Source organism: Oncorhynchus masou, chromosome 29, assembly GCF_036934945.1.
Source record: "Oncorhynchus masou masou isolate Uvic2021 chromosome 29, UVic_Omas_1.1, whole genome shotgun sequence".
In the NCBI taxonomy this organism is placed as follows: Eukaryota; Metazoa; Chordata; class Actinopteri; order Salmoniformes; family Salmonidae; genus Oncorhynchus; species Oncorhynchus masou.
In genome coordinates this window covers 53,947,368-53,963,741 of record NC_088240.1, presented here as the reverse complement: position 1 = coordinate 53,963,741, position 16,374 = coordinate 53,947,368, and the positions used below count along the sequence as shown (strand labels likewise).

Sequence of the window (16,374 nt, the reverse complement as noted above, 5' to 3'; positions counted from 1 at the left end):
TGGGTAACTGTTGATGTGTGCAGAGGGTCCCTTGAGGGTGACTGTTGATGCTGTTGACCCGGATCACTGGTTGCTGTGGAAAAGGAGGAGGTCAAAAAGAGGGTCCCTGGTTACCGGTGGTGCACGCCCAGGTTGGGTTGAGGAGAGGATGGGTAACGACTTTGAGGGTGACTGTTGATGTGTGCTCCCTGGTTCGATTGGGGTGACTGTTACACTAACAAAGTATAATTTCGTATTAGCAAAATATTCCAAGAGCCTCTGCATTTCAGGAAACAGTGGCAAGTACCCCTGGTGCACTGTTAAATTATTTAGCCATTCAAAACATATGTTTTTTAAATAAATCTCAGTTTTTCCCCACTGGCTTTCATGTGTTCATGAGCTTGTCTGAGGTGTCAGACTCAACGACAGTTGCTATCCATTGGAGTGCTGCGATTGGTTGCCCAAAATTAAGAGGAGTGCTTAGCGAAGTTCGGGCGATATTTTCCTCTCGCTAAAACAATGACCGGTTCAGCGTTTTTTTTTTGTGCCATCTGTGCATCTGCATAGATCACTTTGCACCCATGTTGGCAGGAGTTTCATGAGAGTGTGTAGAGAAGTCTATGCTTATTGTTGTTGCAATCTCATCAGAGCTTTTAGACAATAAAGGTGATCCATTGTTGTTGCAATCTCAGAGCTTTTAGACAATAAAGGTGATCCATTGCACGCCCAGTGTGCAGGAGCTTCTTACCTTCCAATGACGTTTGAACATTTCCAATGACGTTTGAACATTTGATGCACCTGCTCAAGCAAACCACAGACTCTCAGGACTGGTCTCCCGGACTAGCCGGGAAGCGTAACATAATCCTCCAAATCCTTATTCTTTCTTTTGTCTGCTTCCCTTTGGAATAACTGGGAATCACCAGAGAAACTCTGCCAGTCACTTGCCACTTTCTTAGTGACTATGTTTATTCTAAAGAGATACCTCACACAGACTGAACTAAATCCTGTATGGTTAAACCATCAGCTATAACATAGGCCTAATTATGGCACAATAACCATAGATACAAGCTTCACTATCTTCTTACTACAACGAAGTTGTGCATCACCAAGGTAACCAACTGACATTGATGCTAGTAGAGCTGTTAGTGCGTGTCAGATTCCTGTCTTTAATAGAAACAGGAATCTGCGTGAGCATGGCGACACACTAGAGACATCTAGTGGACAACACTGGTACTTTAGGGTAGAGTGATAGTTCGTTGATTCATCGGCCATAAGGGCATTCATCCCTTGGCCATACATGCTAGTGTACTCCTCTATATTGTTGTGTGTGTGTGTAATATATACACACTTCTGTATGTGCGTTGGTGACAACTAACATCAAATATGACCGACTGCGTATGCGTGCGTGTCTGTGTGCAAGCAGTCTTACCCAGCAGGTCTCTCTGGCTCGCTGGGGAGCTTAGCAGTACATTTGAAGTTGACCCTCCTGGCAGCAGAGACCAGAGGGCCCTGAGCAACTGGCTTTCCCGGGGACCCTGGCCTCCCGTTCCTGACCAGGCTCTCCTCCTCCACCAGGAGGTCCCGGAAAGCTCGAGACGAAGGGGGTGTCTGGACCGGAGTGGCCCTGAGGAGAGAAGGGAGGTGGAACCATATTCAACAACATCTGATGAATCAAAAGTACTACTTCAGCGCATTAAAAAGCACGATTTTCACTAACAGCTGAGGGAATACGCAGATTCTGTAGTTGTACATGAAACAACATTCAACACAAATGAGACCGGGAGAGGACCTACTCTAATACATAGGGATTGTCTCACCAACCCACCACCTTCTGTGCTGGTTCTGATATTAGGAGCATTCCTTATGGAGGGGGGCTTACCATGCTTTCACATTCTTTGAGGGAGTAATGACTGGTGGCGATTTGGATAGGGCACACTCCGCACTGCCCTCCTTGGTTGCCATGGCGATCATCTTCCTCTGCTTCTGGGAGAGCTTGGCTGGGAGAGGGGACTGCTTGCTACTGCTGCCAACACTGACAGGACTTTTGGGAGTGGCTCTGAGACTTTGAGTCTTTGAGCTGGCTTCCATATCCATGATGGCCCTGATATCCAAGACAGGACGTGACAGAGCAGGACTGAGAGAGAAGACACAAGGTCACATACAGTTCCACCCATGAACCCTGACCTGGTCCACAGTGACCTGACTCACCTGGCTGTGACCTTGGGGATGTGCTCTGGAACAGAACTCTTTGGGGGTTCGGCGGGGAGGCCGTTCCGCATGGTGGCGGTGGTGCTGGGGGGCGTCTTCAACCTGGGACCTCCTTCAGCCCTCCCCTCCTCGGGCCTGTCGTGGAACACGGGACTCTGGAGGTTTCGGGGGCTGCGCACATCCTTGTAGCTGCCCTCGGAGTCAGATGTCATCAGCTCCTGCAGAGACTCCATGGAGTTGGTCTTTCCTGACTTGACCAGGCTGGGAGAGAGGACTGAGAAGAGACTATCATAATCCATATCAGCCCAACTCCAACTAAAGGAAATAATTATTGTGTGCCGTGATAAAGTGTTGTGTGTTCTACCTGCAGCAGGTGGGCTCTGGATGATGTCAGAAAGGGTGTAACCCCCTGAGCTGTCGGAGCGTCGCCTAGGTTTTCTTTTGGCCTTCAACTTAGCCTTCTTCAGCAGAGTCTCCCTGAGAGGAGGAAGAGAAACAAATTCGGCCACGGTTCAAGTGTTAGGGAGGTTACTGGCTGGATGCATTTCAATCCAAAACATTGGAACCTACTTTCAGCACCAATTCAGTCCCATCTCATTCATGCCAGGGAGCGAACGAGCAACTTCTGGAATGAGATGCAGCCAGAGTTGTATAGTAGTTTGTTAGATGGTATAGTACCTGCAGGAGTAGTCTAGTTCAGCGTCAGCTTTAGCGCTGAATGAAGAGTCCATGTCCTCGTACACAGTGAGGTCCGGGGCGTCTGGGTAAGGCGTGATCAGTCGCTTCTGCATGGCCGGAATCTGACAGGATGGTAACAGGTCAGTTAATCAGAACCAACAGTCATGTTCAGTAAGAATCAAATGGAAGAAAACAAGTGAAACAGGGAGGGACTATCTGAGAAACCCTCCAATAACAAACCCTATTTTCATTTTCTGTTGAGTTCCCCTACTGAACATATGCCAGGTATCGCACTATACAGATGATGCAGGTACGGTCACGGCTCAAAGGGGAAATTACTCACCATCCTCCTGTAGGAGGCAGAAAGCTCCACCAGCACGTCATCACTCAGGATATCCAGTGCTCTGATAAGAGAGATGTGGATATATAAAACAGAGAGAGACTCGAAGAAGAATCATCCATAGTTTTGCCTCATCTGGGAAACATTTAAAAACTCTTGTTGTTTGTTTAGTGTTATCTATCCAAAATGGAGATGAGTCAACCACTTCCCCAATCTTTTTGGCCCTATAACAAAGAACCAGCAAAAACAAATACAAATCTTATAATCAACTATTAAAAGACTACCAGAACCCAATGGATTCTCCAATTACATTGAATGAACTACAGGACAAAATTAACCCTCCACCCCAAAAAAGACCTGTGGTGTAGATGGTATCCTCAATGAAATGATAAAACATAAAGACCACAAATTCCAATTGGTTATACTTAAACTCTAACATCCTTAGCTATGGCATCTTCCCTAATATTTGGAAGCAAAACAAAAGCAGTGTTCTCATACTTTGTTAATTAAAACTTGACTCAATTTGACATAAGGGTCTGCTATAGAAATTGATGGAAAGTGGTGTTGAAAAAAAAAACATTATGAAATCAACAAGCGTGGATTAAAATTTGGCAACAAAAAAAACATTTCTATCCACAGAGCCATGGGGTGAGACAGGGATGCAGCTTAAGCCCCACCCTCTTCAACACACACACAGTTGAAGTCGGAAGTTTACATACACTTAGGTTGGAGTCATTAAAACTCATTTTTCAACCACTCCACAAATTTCTTGTTAAACTATAGTTTTGGCAAGTCGGTTAGGACATCTACTTTGCGCATGACAAGTCATTTTTCCAACAATTGTTTAGACAGATTATTTCACTTACTGTATCACAATTCCAGTGGGTCAGAAGTTTACATGCACTAAGTTGACTGACTTTAAAACAGCTTGGAAGATTCCAGAAAATGATGTCATGGCTTTAGAAGCTTCTGATTAGGCTAATTGACATCATTTGAGTCAATTGGAGGTGTACCTGTGGATGTATTTCAAGGCCTACCTTCATACTCAGTGCCTCTTTGCTTGACATCATGGGAAAATAAAAATAAAAATCAGCCAAGACCTCAGAAAAACAATTGTAGACCTTCACAAGTCTGGTTCATCCTTGGGAGCAATTTCCAAATGCCTGAAGGTACCACGTTCATCTGTACAAACAATAGTACGCAAGTATAAACACCATGGGAACCATGCAGCTGTCATACCACTCAGGAAGGAGACGCGTTCCGTCTCCTAGAGATGAACGTGTGAAAAGTGCAAGCAAAGGACCTTGTGAAAATGCTGGAGGAAACAGGTACAAAAGTATCTTTATCCCGAGTAAAACGAGTCCTATATCGACATAACCTGAAAGGCCTAAACATCAGCGCCACAGTTAACTTCCACAAATCTGTGAACGATCTGAGAAGGAACATAAAATTCAACATACCAATTAGGATCTGCCTAAAAATTTTTGAATCACTTATTCAGAAATAACTTGTGTACAATGTAAAACACCAAATAATGCATGCAGAGCAGAATTAGTCCGATACCCACTAATTATCAAAATCCAGAAAAGAGACGTTAAATTCTACAACCACCTAAAAGGAAGCGATTCCAGAACCTTCCAAAACAAGGCCATCACCTACAACGAGAGGAACCTGGAGAAGAGTCCCCTAAGCAAGCTGGCCCTCTGTTCACAAACAGACCCCACAGAGCCCCAGGACAGCAATTAGACCCAAACAATTGAGACAAACTAGAATGCCATTTGGCCCTAAATAGAGTACACAGTAGCAGATTACCTGACCACTGTGACTGACCCAAACTTAAGGAATGCTTTGACTTATGTACAGACTCGGTGAGCATAGCTATTGAGGAAGGACACCGTAGGCATACCTGGCACTCAAGAGAAGACAGGCTATGTGCACACTGCCCACAAAACGACTCGTAAACTGAGCTGCACTTCATAACACAGATCCACAAAGAATTTGTCTATTTAAGGTCCCACAGTTGACAGTGCATGTCAGAGCAAAAACCAAGCCATGAGGTCGGAGGAATTGTCAGTAGAGCTCAAGACAAGATTGTATTGAGGAACAGATCTGGGGAAGGATACAAAAATATTCATGCAGCATTGAAGGTCCCCAAGAACACAGTGGCCTCCATCATTCTTAAATGGAAGAAGTTTGGGACCACCAAGACTCGTCCTAGAGCTGGCCGCCCTGCCAAACTGAGCAATCAGGGGAGAAAAGCCTTGGTCAGGCAGGTGACCAAGAACCCAATGGTCACTCTGACAGAGCCCCAGAGTTCCTCTGTGGAGATTGGAGAAACTTCCAGATGGGCAACTATCTCTGCAGCACTCCACCAATCAGACATTTATGGTAGAGTGGCCACCCCACAATAAGAAGGCACAAGACAGCCTGCTTGGAGCCAAAAGGACTCAGGCCATGAGAAACAAGATCCTCTGGTCTGATGAAACCTAAATTGAACTCTTTGGCCTAAATACCAAGTGTCACATCTGGAGGAAACCTGGCACCATTCATATGGTGAAGCATGGTGGTGGCAGCATCATGCTGTGGGGATGTTTTTCAGTGGCATGGACTGGGGGACTAGTTAGGATAAAGGGAAAGATAAACGGAGCAAAGTAGAGAGAGATCCTTGATGAAGTCCTGAGCGCTCTGGAGCATGTTCTCAGACAACGCAGGAGTGGCTTCAGGACAAGTCTCAATGTCCTCGAGAAGCCCAACCAGAGCCTGGACTTGAACATCTCTGGAGAGAACTGAAGTGATTGAGACTAGTCAAGGATCATATCACCTCCACTTTACCAGTCAACCGAGACCCACCGCAATTTGTTACTGCCCCAATAGGTCCACAGACTATCCAATCGCCATCACACTGCCCTATCCCATCTGGACAATAGGAATACTTATTTAAGAAAGCTGTAGTCAATGAACAGCACAGCATTCAACACCATAGTACCCTCCAAACTTATTATGCTTGAGGCTCTGGGTCTCAACCCCACCCTGTGTGATAGTGTCCTGGACTTCCTGACGGGCTGCTCCCAGGTGGTGAAGGTAGGAAACACATCTCCACTTCGCTGATCCTCTACACTGGGGACCCACAACAGTGCGTCCTCATCCCCCTCCTGTGCTCCCTGTTCACACACGACTGCATTGTCACACATTGCTTCAACTCAATCATCAAGTTTGAAGACGACAACAGTAGTGGGCTTGATTTCCAACAAAGACGAGACAGCCTACAGGGAGGTGAGGGCACTCGGAGTGTGGTGTTAGGAAAACAACCTCTCACTCAACGTCAACAAAATAAAGATGATTGTGGACTTTAGGAAACAGAGGGAGCACCCCCCTATCCACATCGAAGGGACAGCAGTGGAGAAGGTGGAAAGTTTTTTTTTTTAAAGTTCCTCAGCGTACACATCACAGACAAACTGAAATGGTCCACCCACACACAGTGTGGTGAAGGGGCAACATCGCCTCAACCTCAGGAGGCTGAAGAAATTTGGCTAGGCACCTAAAACCCTGATAAACTTTTACAGATGCACAATTGAGAGCATTCTGTCGGGCTGTATCACCACCTGGTACGGCAACTGCACCGCCCTCAACCGCAGGCTCTCCAGAGGGTGGTGCAGTTTACACAACACATCACCGAGGGCAAACTACCTGCCCTCCGGGACAACTACAGCACCCGATGTCACAGGAAGGTCAAAAAGGCCATCAAGAACAACCACCCGAGCCATTGCCTGTTCACCAAGCTACCATCCAGAAGGTGAGGTCAGTACAGGCACATCAAAGCTGGGACCGAGAGACTGAAATTAGCTTCTTTCTCAAGGCTATCAGATTGTTGAACAGCCATCACTAACAGAGGTTGCTGCCTACATGGTCTTGAAATCATTGGCCACTAACAAATGGATCACTAGTCACTATATTAATAATGATGTTTACACATCTTACATTACTCATCTCATATGTATATTATTTTATTGCATCTTGCCTATGCCGCTCTGTCATTGCTCATCCATATATTCTTATTCCATCCCTTTACTTAGATGTGTGTATTAGGTAGTGGTGGAATTGTTAAGATTACTTGTTAGATATTGCTGCACTGTCGGAACTAGAAGCACAAGCATTGCTACACTCGCAACAACATCTACTAACCATGTGTGTGTGACCAACAATATTTTTTGATTTGAAAACAGCTCCCCATCCAACCTGACAGAGCTTTCAGTTTCACGCGAATGCTGCCATCAATCCACGGTTTCTGGTTAGGGAATGTTTTAATCGTTGCTATGGGAACGACATCTTCAACGCACGTTCTAATGAACTCGCACACCGAATCAGCGTATTCATCAATGTTGTTATCTGACGCAATACGAAACATGTCCCAGTCCACGTGATGGAAGCAGTCTTGGAGTGTGGAGTCAGCTTGGTCGGACCAGCGTTGGACAGACCTCAGCGTGGGAGCTTCTTGTTTTAGCTTTTGTCTGTAGGCAGGTATCAGCAAAATGGAGTCGTGGTCAGCTTTTCCGAAAGGGGGGCGGGGCAGGGCCTTATATGCGTCACGGAAGTTAGAGTAACAGTGATCCAAGGTTTTTCCACCCCTGGTTGCGCAATCGATATGCTGATAAAATTTAGGGAGTCCTGTTTTCAGATTAGCCTTGTTAAAATCCCCAGCAACAATGAATGCAGCCTCCGGATAAATGGTTTCCAGTTTGCAAAGAGTTAAATAAAGTTCGTTCAGAGCCATCGATGTGTCTGCTTGGGGTGGGATATATACGGCTGTGATTATAATCGAAGAGAATTCTCTTGGTAGATAATGCGGTTTACGCCCCCACCCCTCTTCTTACCAGAAAGGTGTTTGTTTCTGTCGGCGCGATGCGTGGAGAAACCCGTTGGCTGCACCGCTTCGGATAGCGTCTCTCCAGTGAGCCATGTTTCCGTGAAGCACAGAACGTTACAGTCTCTGATGTCCCTCTGGAATGCTACCCTTGCTCGGATTTCATCAACCTTGTTGTCAAGAGACTGGACATTGGCAAGAAGAATGCTAGGGAGTGGTGCACGGTGTGCCCGTCTCCGTAGTCTGACCAGAAGACCGCTCGTTTCCCTCTTTTTCGGAGTCCTTTTTTGGGTCGCTGCATGCGATCCATTCCGTTGTCCTGTTTGTAAGGCAGAACACAGGATCCGCGTCGCGAAAAACATATTCTTGGTCATACTGATGGTGAGTTGACGCTGATCTTATATACAGTAGTTCTTCTCGACTGTATGTAATGAAACCTAAGATGACCTGGGGTACTAATGTAAGAAATAACACGTAAAAAAAAAAAAACTGCATAGTTTCCTAGGAACGCGAAGCGAGGCGGCCATCTCTGTCGGCACCGACAAGAAAGCTTGGCCCCAGTGATGAACTGGGACGTTCGCACCACCCTCTGTAGCGTCTTATGGTCAGATGTCGAGCAGTTGCCATACAAGTCGTTGATACAACCAGTAAGGACGCTCTCAATGGTGCATCTGTAGAACCTTTCGAGGATCTGGGGGCCCATGCCAAATCATTTCAGTCTCCTGAGGGGTAAAAGGTTGTCGTGCCCTCTTCACGACTGTCTTGGTATGTTTGGACCATGATAGTTCATTGGTGATGTGGACACCAAGGAACTTGAAACTCGACCTGCTTCACTACAGCCCCGTCGATGTTGAATGGGGGCCTGTTTGGCCCGCCATTCCTGTTGTCCACATTCAGCTCCTTTGTCTTGCTCACATTGAGGGAGAGGTCATTGTCCTGGCACCACATTGCCAGTTCTCTGACCTCCTCCCTATAGGCAGTCTCATCGTTACCACCTGGGGGCGACACATCAGGAAGTCCAGGATCCAGTTGCAGAGGGAGGTGTTTAGTCCCAGAGTCCTTAGCTTAGGGATGAGCTTCGTGGTGTTGAACGCTAACCTGGAGTCGATGAACAGCATTCTCACATAGGTGTTCCTTTTGTCCAGGTGAGAAAGGACAGTGTGGAGTGCGATTGACCAGCCATTCAAAGCACTTCATGGCTACCGTCGTGAGTGCCACGGGGCGGTAATCATTTAGGCAGGTTACCTTTGCTTCCTTGGGCACAGGAACTATGGTGGTCTGCTTGAAACATTTAGGTATTACAGACTCAGTCAGGGAGAGGTTGAAAATGTCAGTGAAGACACTTGCCAGTTGGTCCGCGCATGCTTTCAGTACAAGTCCTGGTAATCCGCCTGGCCCAGCGGCTGTGTGAATGTTGACCTGTTTAAAGGTTTTGTTCGCATCTGCTACCGAGAGCGTTATCACAGTCATCCAGAACAGCTGGTGCTCTCGTGCATGCTTCAGTGTTGCTTACCTCAAAGCGAACAGAAAAGGCATTTAGCTAGTCTGGTAGGCTCACATCACTGGGTAGCTCACGTCTGGGTTTCCCTTTGTCGTCTTTAATAGTGTGGTGTAAGGTGTGAAGACTGATTTTTTTTTTTTTTAGGTGCCTTTCATCATTAAAAAAAAAGAAACGTCTGTAACATAATAAAATGGGGGAAAAGTCAAGTGGTCCGAATACTTTACACACACACACTCACTTGGACTCAAGCAGGGCAGCCATGTTGTGCACGATGAACTGGATGCAGGACAGTTTGAGCTGCTCAGCGTTGTACATGGCAGAAAACTGCAGCAGCTCCGCAGCGTTCTTCAGCGTCACTGAGGAGACGGAAGAGGAAGCCATTTTTTAAAACAAACAGGACAGTGCTCTCACACGGGTGATTTTCAAGACAAAGCTGTTTGACATGTCGACAGGCAGGAGAGAAGAGGAGGACAGAGGCATGGGAGGAGAGCAGAGAGGACAGAGGGAAGATCAGAGGACATACGGTTCTCAGTGATGGCCACCTCACACATCTCCTTCAGTCGGGTGATGAGAAGCTGATCGGCCACCACCAACACGTTGCAGACAAACTCCACATTGAGAGACTCTGGAAGTGGATAGAGACAGACTTTTAGCTTCCAACTACCTTGTGCATCAAGATCAAAGTCAACATGAGGTTCGTAAATATTATTATGAGTAGCCACGTGGGATACTTATTTTTAACTCAATATTTATTTTATTTACTTATTTGACAGGGACAGTGCACATTTAGCAACATTACAGAGTCAATGTATATGTACCCAAGTTAGCAAGAGAGCTCATTTCCATCCATAGTTCCAAAGCATTTTTCACTGAGTGTGTGTGTGTGTGTGTGTGTGTGTGTGTGTGTGTGTGTGTACAGGTTGCATATGCATGATCTGGTGTGTCCTGTACCTTTGATAGTGGGAGACTCGTCAGTGTAGACATATTCTAGGATGACCTGCAGTATCTCTGAGCTGGTGGGCATCTCTAGGGCACTACAAGAAGTGGCCTGTGGGGGGCACACAACAACTACATTACTATCACTGATCACAAGTAGCAGCACACTTACTCAAGCACAATGTGAGAATGTTTTCAGAGCCAATGGTTACTTCTGGAAATATTAAAATTAAGCTTTAGTGTACAATGAGCAAGACCTCCAATTGCCAGAAACTAAAACAGATATTTTATCAATTGTAAAAACTAATATGGATTGATAAACATCAAAGACAAAACATAACATACCTCTATCCAGGGGTTCCCCAGCATACTGTGGAAGTACTCTGAAACACATGACATGTTTACAATAGAACTGCCACTAAGAAATATCCAAAAATCATCCCCCAGACACATCTTACTCCTTATATTAAAAATAATTTTAAATTGAGATTCTCCATTGAGCATGCTTTTAGTCCAGGGCTAGGTTTAATCTGTGTACCGAAAACTGGTCCCACGGCTTTAACCTGTTGAGGGTAGGGGGCAGTATTTTGATGTTTGGATGAAAAACGTATCCAAATGAAACTGCCTATTTATCAGCCCAGAAGCTAGAATATGCATATAATTGTCAGATTATGATCGAAAACACTCTAAAGTTTCCAAAACTGTCAAAAGTATTGTCTGAGTATAACAGAACTGATATTGCAGGCGAAAACCTGAGGAAAATCCAACCCGGAAGTACTGTTTTTCCTGAAAGCTCTGTTCCATTGCCTGCCTTCACTCCATTGAAAGGGATATCAACCAGATTCCTTTCCCTATGGCTTCCACATGGTGTGAACAGTATTTAGTTTCAGCCATTTATTCTGAAAAAATGAGCGAGAATGATCACATCGTGTCAGTGGATGGCTGGGTGTCCCTAGAGTTTTGCATGCGCCAACAGCTTGGAGCAGACATTTTCTCTCTCTCTCCTATTGAAAAAGCTACGGTCCGGTTGAAATATTATCGATTATTTATTGTAAAAATAACCTGAGGATTGATTATAAAAAACATTTGACATGTTTCTACGAACTTTACGGATACTATTTGGAATATTCGTCTGCCCCATCGTGACCGCTCGAGAATGTGACCGCTCGAGCATGTGGATTACTGAACAAAACGTGCCAACCAAATGGAGGTTAATGGATATAAAAATAATCTTTATCGAACAAAAGGAACATTTGTGTAACTGGGAGTCTTGTGAGTGCAAACATCTGAAGATCAAAAGTAAGCTATTCACTTTATTGCCTTTCGTGACCAATCTACTTTGCTGCTAGCTGTTTGTAATGTTTTGTCTGCTGAGAGAGATGTCCTTACATAAACGCTTGGTTTGCTTTCGCTGTAAAGCTTTTCGGAAATCTGACATGCCAGGTGGATTAACAAACTAAACTGTGTTTTGCTATATTGAACTTGTGATTTCATGATAATTAAATTTTTTCAGTAATTTCATTTGAATTTGGCTCTCTGCAATTCAGCGGATGTTGACAAAAATGATCCCGCTAACGGGATGGGTGTGCCAAGAAGTTAACAATGACGGGCCAATCTAGTGTCAGATGTCTACAACCTTGAATAACCCAAACCCACAGTTCACCCCTCACACTCCAAGAAACACAACAATTTGTTGACACATAGTAGCTCACCAAGTCTGGCACACAGCACACACTTGTGACAGGGGAACTCCTTGCCATCCTCAGACCTCAGAGTGACATCACAGAGGTAGGAGCTTGGGGGAGACAGAAATACAGCTTAGACGGAAAACAATATCTCCGCTTTGATATTTTACTACCCTGGTTTTCTGACAACGACACACACAACTGAATAGAGTCACAGAACATTGAATAGGAATGTCCATTCTAGTAATGATCTTTCTATGATCACAACAATGGTCTCAGTTAATCTGCCATACGGCAATTTACTCACCACTTTTTCTGGTTATATCGTGGCTTGTTGGCCGTCATCTTAAGCACTACATTGATCTTCCCGTTGTCATACTGCACTCCATCCAAACTGTAATAAAATGTATTTAACAAAAAACACTACAGGTTATAACATGTTAATACCACCCCAGGTCAATGCCAGTGTGAAAATCAATTAACATACTACAACATTTCCATCAATTCAACAGTTAAGACTTTTTGTTGTTGTTGCATGGGCTGTGTCTCAAATCCAACACATCCGGCAATGTTGGTCTTCAGGATGTGCAATGGAAGATGGCAGAGCTACAGCGAAGTTTGTCAGACCAGGAGACATGCCGAAAAAAAATCAGTTCTCTCACCGAATGTCTGCAGTGTCCAAACGGTTGTGGCTCGAAACTATTTTAACACAAAATGTGTTCTTGGTTTTACTCTACAACACCCACAAGCTTCACAGGACTTGTCTCATGTCTCAAACCCAAACACTTCTGTCAAGTCCGAACTGTTTGAGCTATAAACTAAAAATGACCCCACCATCAAAATTCTGAGACGCTTACAAACGTGTTCTCCGTTTTACTCTGACGCCCACAAGCGTCACAAGACTCGCCTCAAGGTAACCCGGTAAAAAAACTAATTAAAATGAATAGGATTTTATGGGCCAAGGGTTACACATGAAACCTTCAGACACCTCAAACCATACTTCCTTTTGATACATTAATGGACATTCGGTTGTGCCACGTATGAACATGTTATTCAATGCGTTTAAGGCTAACAGCAGAAGCCCAAATTCAATGTTTCATCAAATATTTGAAAAGATATACACCTACAGGGGTCCTAAAATCCCACATCAGATAGCTAAATGACCCATGGTATGACCATCTTAAAAAACTATTCTAGATATTAACAACCACCCCCCCCCAACGGATTAGGGGTTAAAAGCAAGACAAATAAACATGTCGTCCTCCACAAATGTGAAAAACAGCGCAAATGGTGTCAGATATCGCATGTGACTTACATACTATACTGTACGTATAGTTGATTAATAATGTGTAATTTTGTACGACCCGGATCTCTATGGCAAGGTGCATCATTCACCCAAATTTCGTCAAAATCGGCCAGTGTTGACCGAGGTATCACGTGTTAGCAAGACTCATTACCCTGAGTATTTGTGCCAAATTTCATCACCCCGAGTCAAACAGATCAAGATATACAACATGTCCCTTGGCGCCACGGTGTGGTCTATATATGAATGTTCTTGCACATGAGTCTTGACAGTGTTGGCAAAATGTGTACAACTTAGTTAAAATACAAATATCCTTGATAGATTTATGTGCCAAACCACACCCATGTGAATGTTTATTGGTCATGTTTCAGGTACTAGTTTAAAAATATTGCGTCGAGAAACCTTTTTCCATAGATATCACATCGTCAGATCAGTCATTCGGTGCCAGAAGAGCAGCATTTTTCCACAAAATTAAAAAGTATCATGTTTCCCTGAAGCTAACATGTTCCTTGTTGGGACTTGAGCTCAAACGGGGTGAGGTGCATGACATTTCAAAGTTTGCATTTTCAATCACATGTTATAGCGCCACCATCTGGCCAATCAGTATAATTTTGTAAATGCCAGCTCTCAATGGTAAGATGCATCATTCACCCAAGTTGTCAAAAATACACACAAAAAAAACACAATCGGGCCACTGTGGTCTGAGATATATCGCGTGTGACAAACGTATGAACGGACCGACCCACAGTCCACTACCCGATTTCATCGTGGGGGACAACAATCATAACCAACTCAGTATTCACCGTGCCGACAGACTGCCCATGCCGAGCTTCTTGGCCACGCCCTGTAAGGTCTTGACCGGGTTGACTCTTCCTCCCTCTCCAGCTCCAGCCTTGCCTCCCTTGCCTTTTTTCCCAGGCTTGGTGCCCTTGCTTTTGGGCTTGTCTCCGTCCCCTCGTGCCGATGGGGTCAGTGAGCGGTACACTTCCAGGGCCAAGCGGTCCCTCAGGTTGCCCTCATGGAAGCCCAGGTCCTGCAGGCTGCTGATCAGCTGCTCCTGCTCCGGGCCCTGTTGATTCTGGTTCTGACCTAAGACTCGAGGCCGGTGGCCCTGCACCAGCAGATCACAGGAGTCGGTGTAGATGAACTTCAGGACATGCTCCAGCATCTCAGGGCTCACCGTCTCCACCACCAGCAGGTCACAGCCCACCGCATCCTCGCTCCTCCTCACCTCCCCGTCTCCCTCCCCCCCGTCCGGCACCAGCTGATTCCTGAAGAACTCGGACCTCATGGACAGGAGGTACTTGTGGGCGGGGAAGGTGCGGTCTCCAGCCTGCAGGGTCAAGTCGTGGATGCTGTCCGTCTCGTCCGCTTCCTCCAGCAGGCCCCGGAAGTGTTGGGAGAAGGAGGAGGGAGATACGCTGGGAATCTCAAACAGGCTGGGCGGGGGAAGAACAGAGATCAGACATTTTGTTCACGAATCAGGGTCATGTTCACAAGGCACAAAATGCTCCAAAACGTAGTTAAACAGGGATGTACTATCTGAACTTCCCAACAAACACTTATTGTCCATTTCAAAAACGTTTTGTTACGGTGTGGCCTAATAAAGATGACACAGTTAAAATGTTTAAAAAAGGTGCGACAACACACAGAGGAACAGTACCTGGTTTTAGGGTCAGACTGCAGCACTCCAAAGTTGCGTCCCTTGGAGTCCATGGTGATGCTGACGGCACGGTGGACATAGGGGAGCTTCTCCAAGCGGATTCGCTCGCACACAGTTCCACCCTCTGGGTAACCACACACCTCCACACTCCCATCTGAAGCACACAAAGGAGAAATGCTTTAGTAAAATGACAAAACGCAAGGATTCTAACTTACTTCCCAATGATTCAAATAACTTCTGATTTATGCTGGGATGATAAACATCCTGAAGAACAGAGAAATAGTACACATTACTTACATTCAAGGGTGCAAAAGACTACTTTTGAATCTAAGTCTTGTTTACTATTTTTCCATACTTCATGAAGTTCATCATCCACCATACAATAAACGAGGAAAGTGAAAGAATACTGGTTGCCCTCAGAAGTATCATTGTGTCGTCGCTGAGCTATGAGAGTAAACCATTTTCTCAACTCACCTTTCTTCTCCACGCTCTTCCTGTACTCTCCGTGCCACTGTCCGCTGAAGCCCTCCCCTTCCTGTGTGACAAACATCATGTTGTTCCTGCTCAGGGCAATGTCTGACATGAACACCTGGCGCCCGTATGCCCACCTGCATTGTCTCACCGAACCACCCACTGAGCGCCAGCAAAAAACCTGACGGAGACGGAGAAATCAATTCAATAGCACTTTAGTAATCCAGAGGGGCAATTAAAGGCATTGTCAGTCTGTGGTGACAACAAATGCATAGAATAAACATAGATCACACAGATCAACACACATCATCATCCAAACAGAAAAAACTAAGTAATAAAGAACAGGATAAGATAATCAATGGCTCAAATACATCAGCTTGAGGGGTGATCATATGGAGTGAATCGTTTGAACATGAAGAATCCACCAACAAAATGACTGTAGCTCGTCACCACTAAGTATTTGGTATTTTTCAATGTATTGGACCCAGCTGGTCCTTACCCTCCCAGCTTCATCCAGGGCCAGGATGGCCACCTTCTCTCCCCCTCCCTCATTCAGGACCTGGGGGTCCACACGATGGTCCAGACTGCCTCCGCTCACAAGGACCTTCCGGATGTTCAGTTGTCTGAAAGAGAAACATCGGGCATGGGAAAAAAATATATATATTTTTTTTAAAGAGCGAGTGACAGTAGAATGATCATCACATATCTCTCACTCTCTCTCTCCTGTTAACCCATTATTGTCTATGCCC

General features: G+C 45.3%; 1 protein-coding gene across 2 annotated transcripts in view; it reads right to left on the bottom strand.

The window, feature by feature from the left end:
- Window positions 1–16,374, bottom strand: part of LOC135520011 (inhibitor of Bruton tyrosine kinase-like) — a 37,278-nt gene that overhangs the window by 9,624 nt on the left and 11,280 nt on the right. The window contains exons 9-24 of one of the 2 annotated variants that reach the window (XM_064945317.1): window positions 16,125–16,248; window positions 15,629–15,806; window positions 15,155–15,308; window positions 14,295–14,930; window positions 12,496–12,582; window positions 12,216–12,298; window positions 10,849–10,886; window positions 10,519–10,615; window positions 10,091–10,192; window positions 9,806–9,923; window positions 3,209–3,269; window positions 2,866–2,987; window positions 2,552–2,664; window positions 2,188–2,461; window positions 1,859–2,113; window positions 1,409–1,603 (exon numbers count right to left, since the gene is read on the bottom strand). In XM_064945317.1, coding sequence (XP_064801389.1) covers window positions 1,409–1,603; window positions 1,859–2,113; window positions 2,188–2,461; window positions 2,552–2,664; window positions 2,866–2,987; window positions 3,209–3,269; window positions 9,806–9,923; window positions 10,091–10,192; window positions 10,519–10,615; window positions 10,849–10,886; window positions 12,216–12,298; window positions 12,496–12,582; window positions 14,295–14,930; window positions 15,155–15,308; window positions 15,629–15,806; window positions 16,125–16,248 — 2,637 coding nt within the window. Of the gene's footprint in view, window positions 1–1,408; window positions 1,604–1,858; window positions 2,114–2,187; window positions 2,665–2,865; window positions 2,988–3,208; window positions 3,270–9,805; window positions 9,924–10,090; window positions 10,193–10,518; window positions 10,616–10,848; window positions 10,887–12,215; window positions 12,299–12,495; window positions 12,583–14,294; window positions 14,931–15,154; window positions 15,309–15,628; window positions 15,807–16,124; window positions 16,249–16,374 lie in introns of both variants that reach the window. The other variant, XM_064945316.1, reaches the window with a different exon arrangement.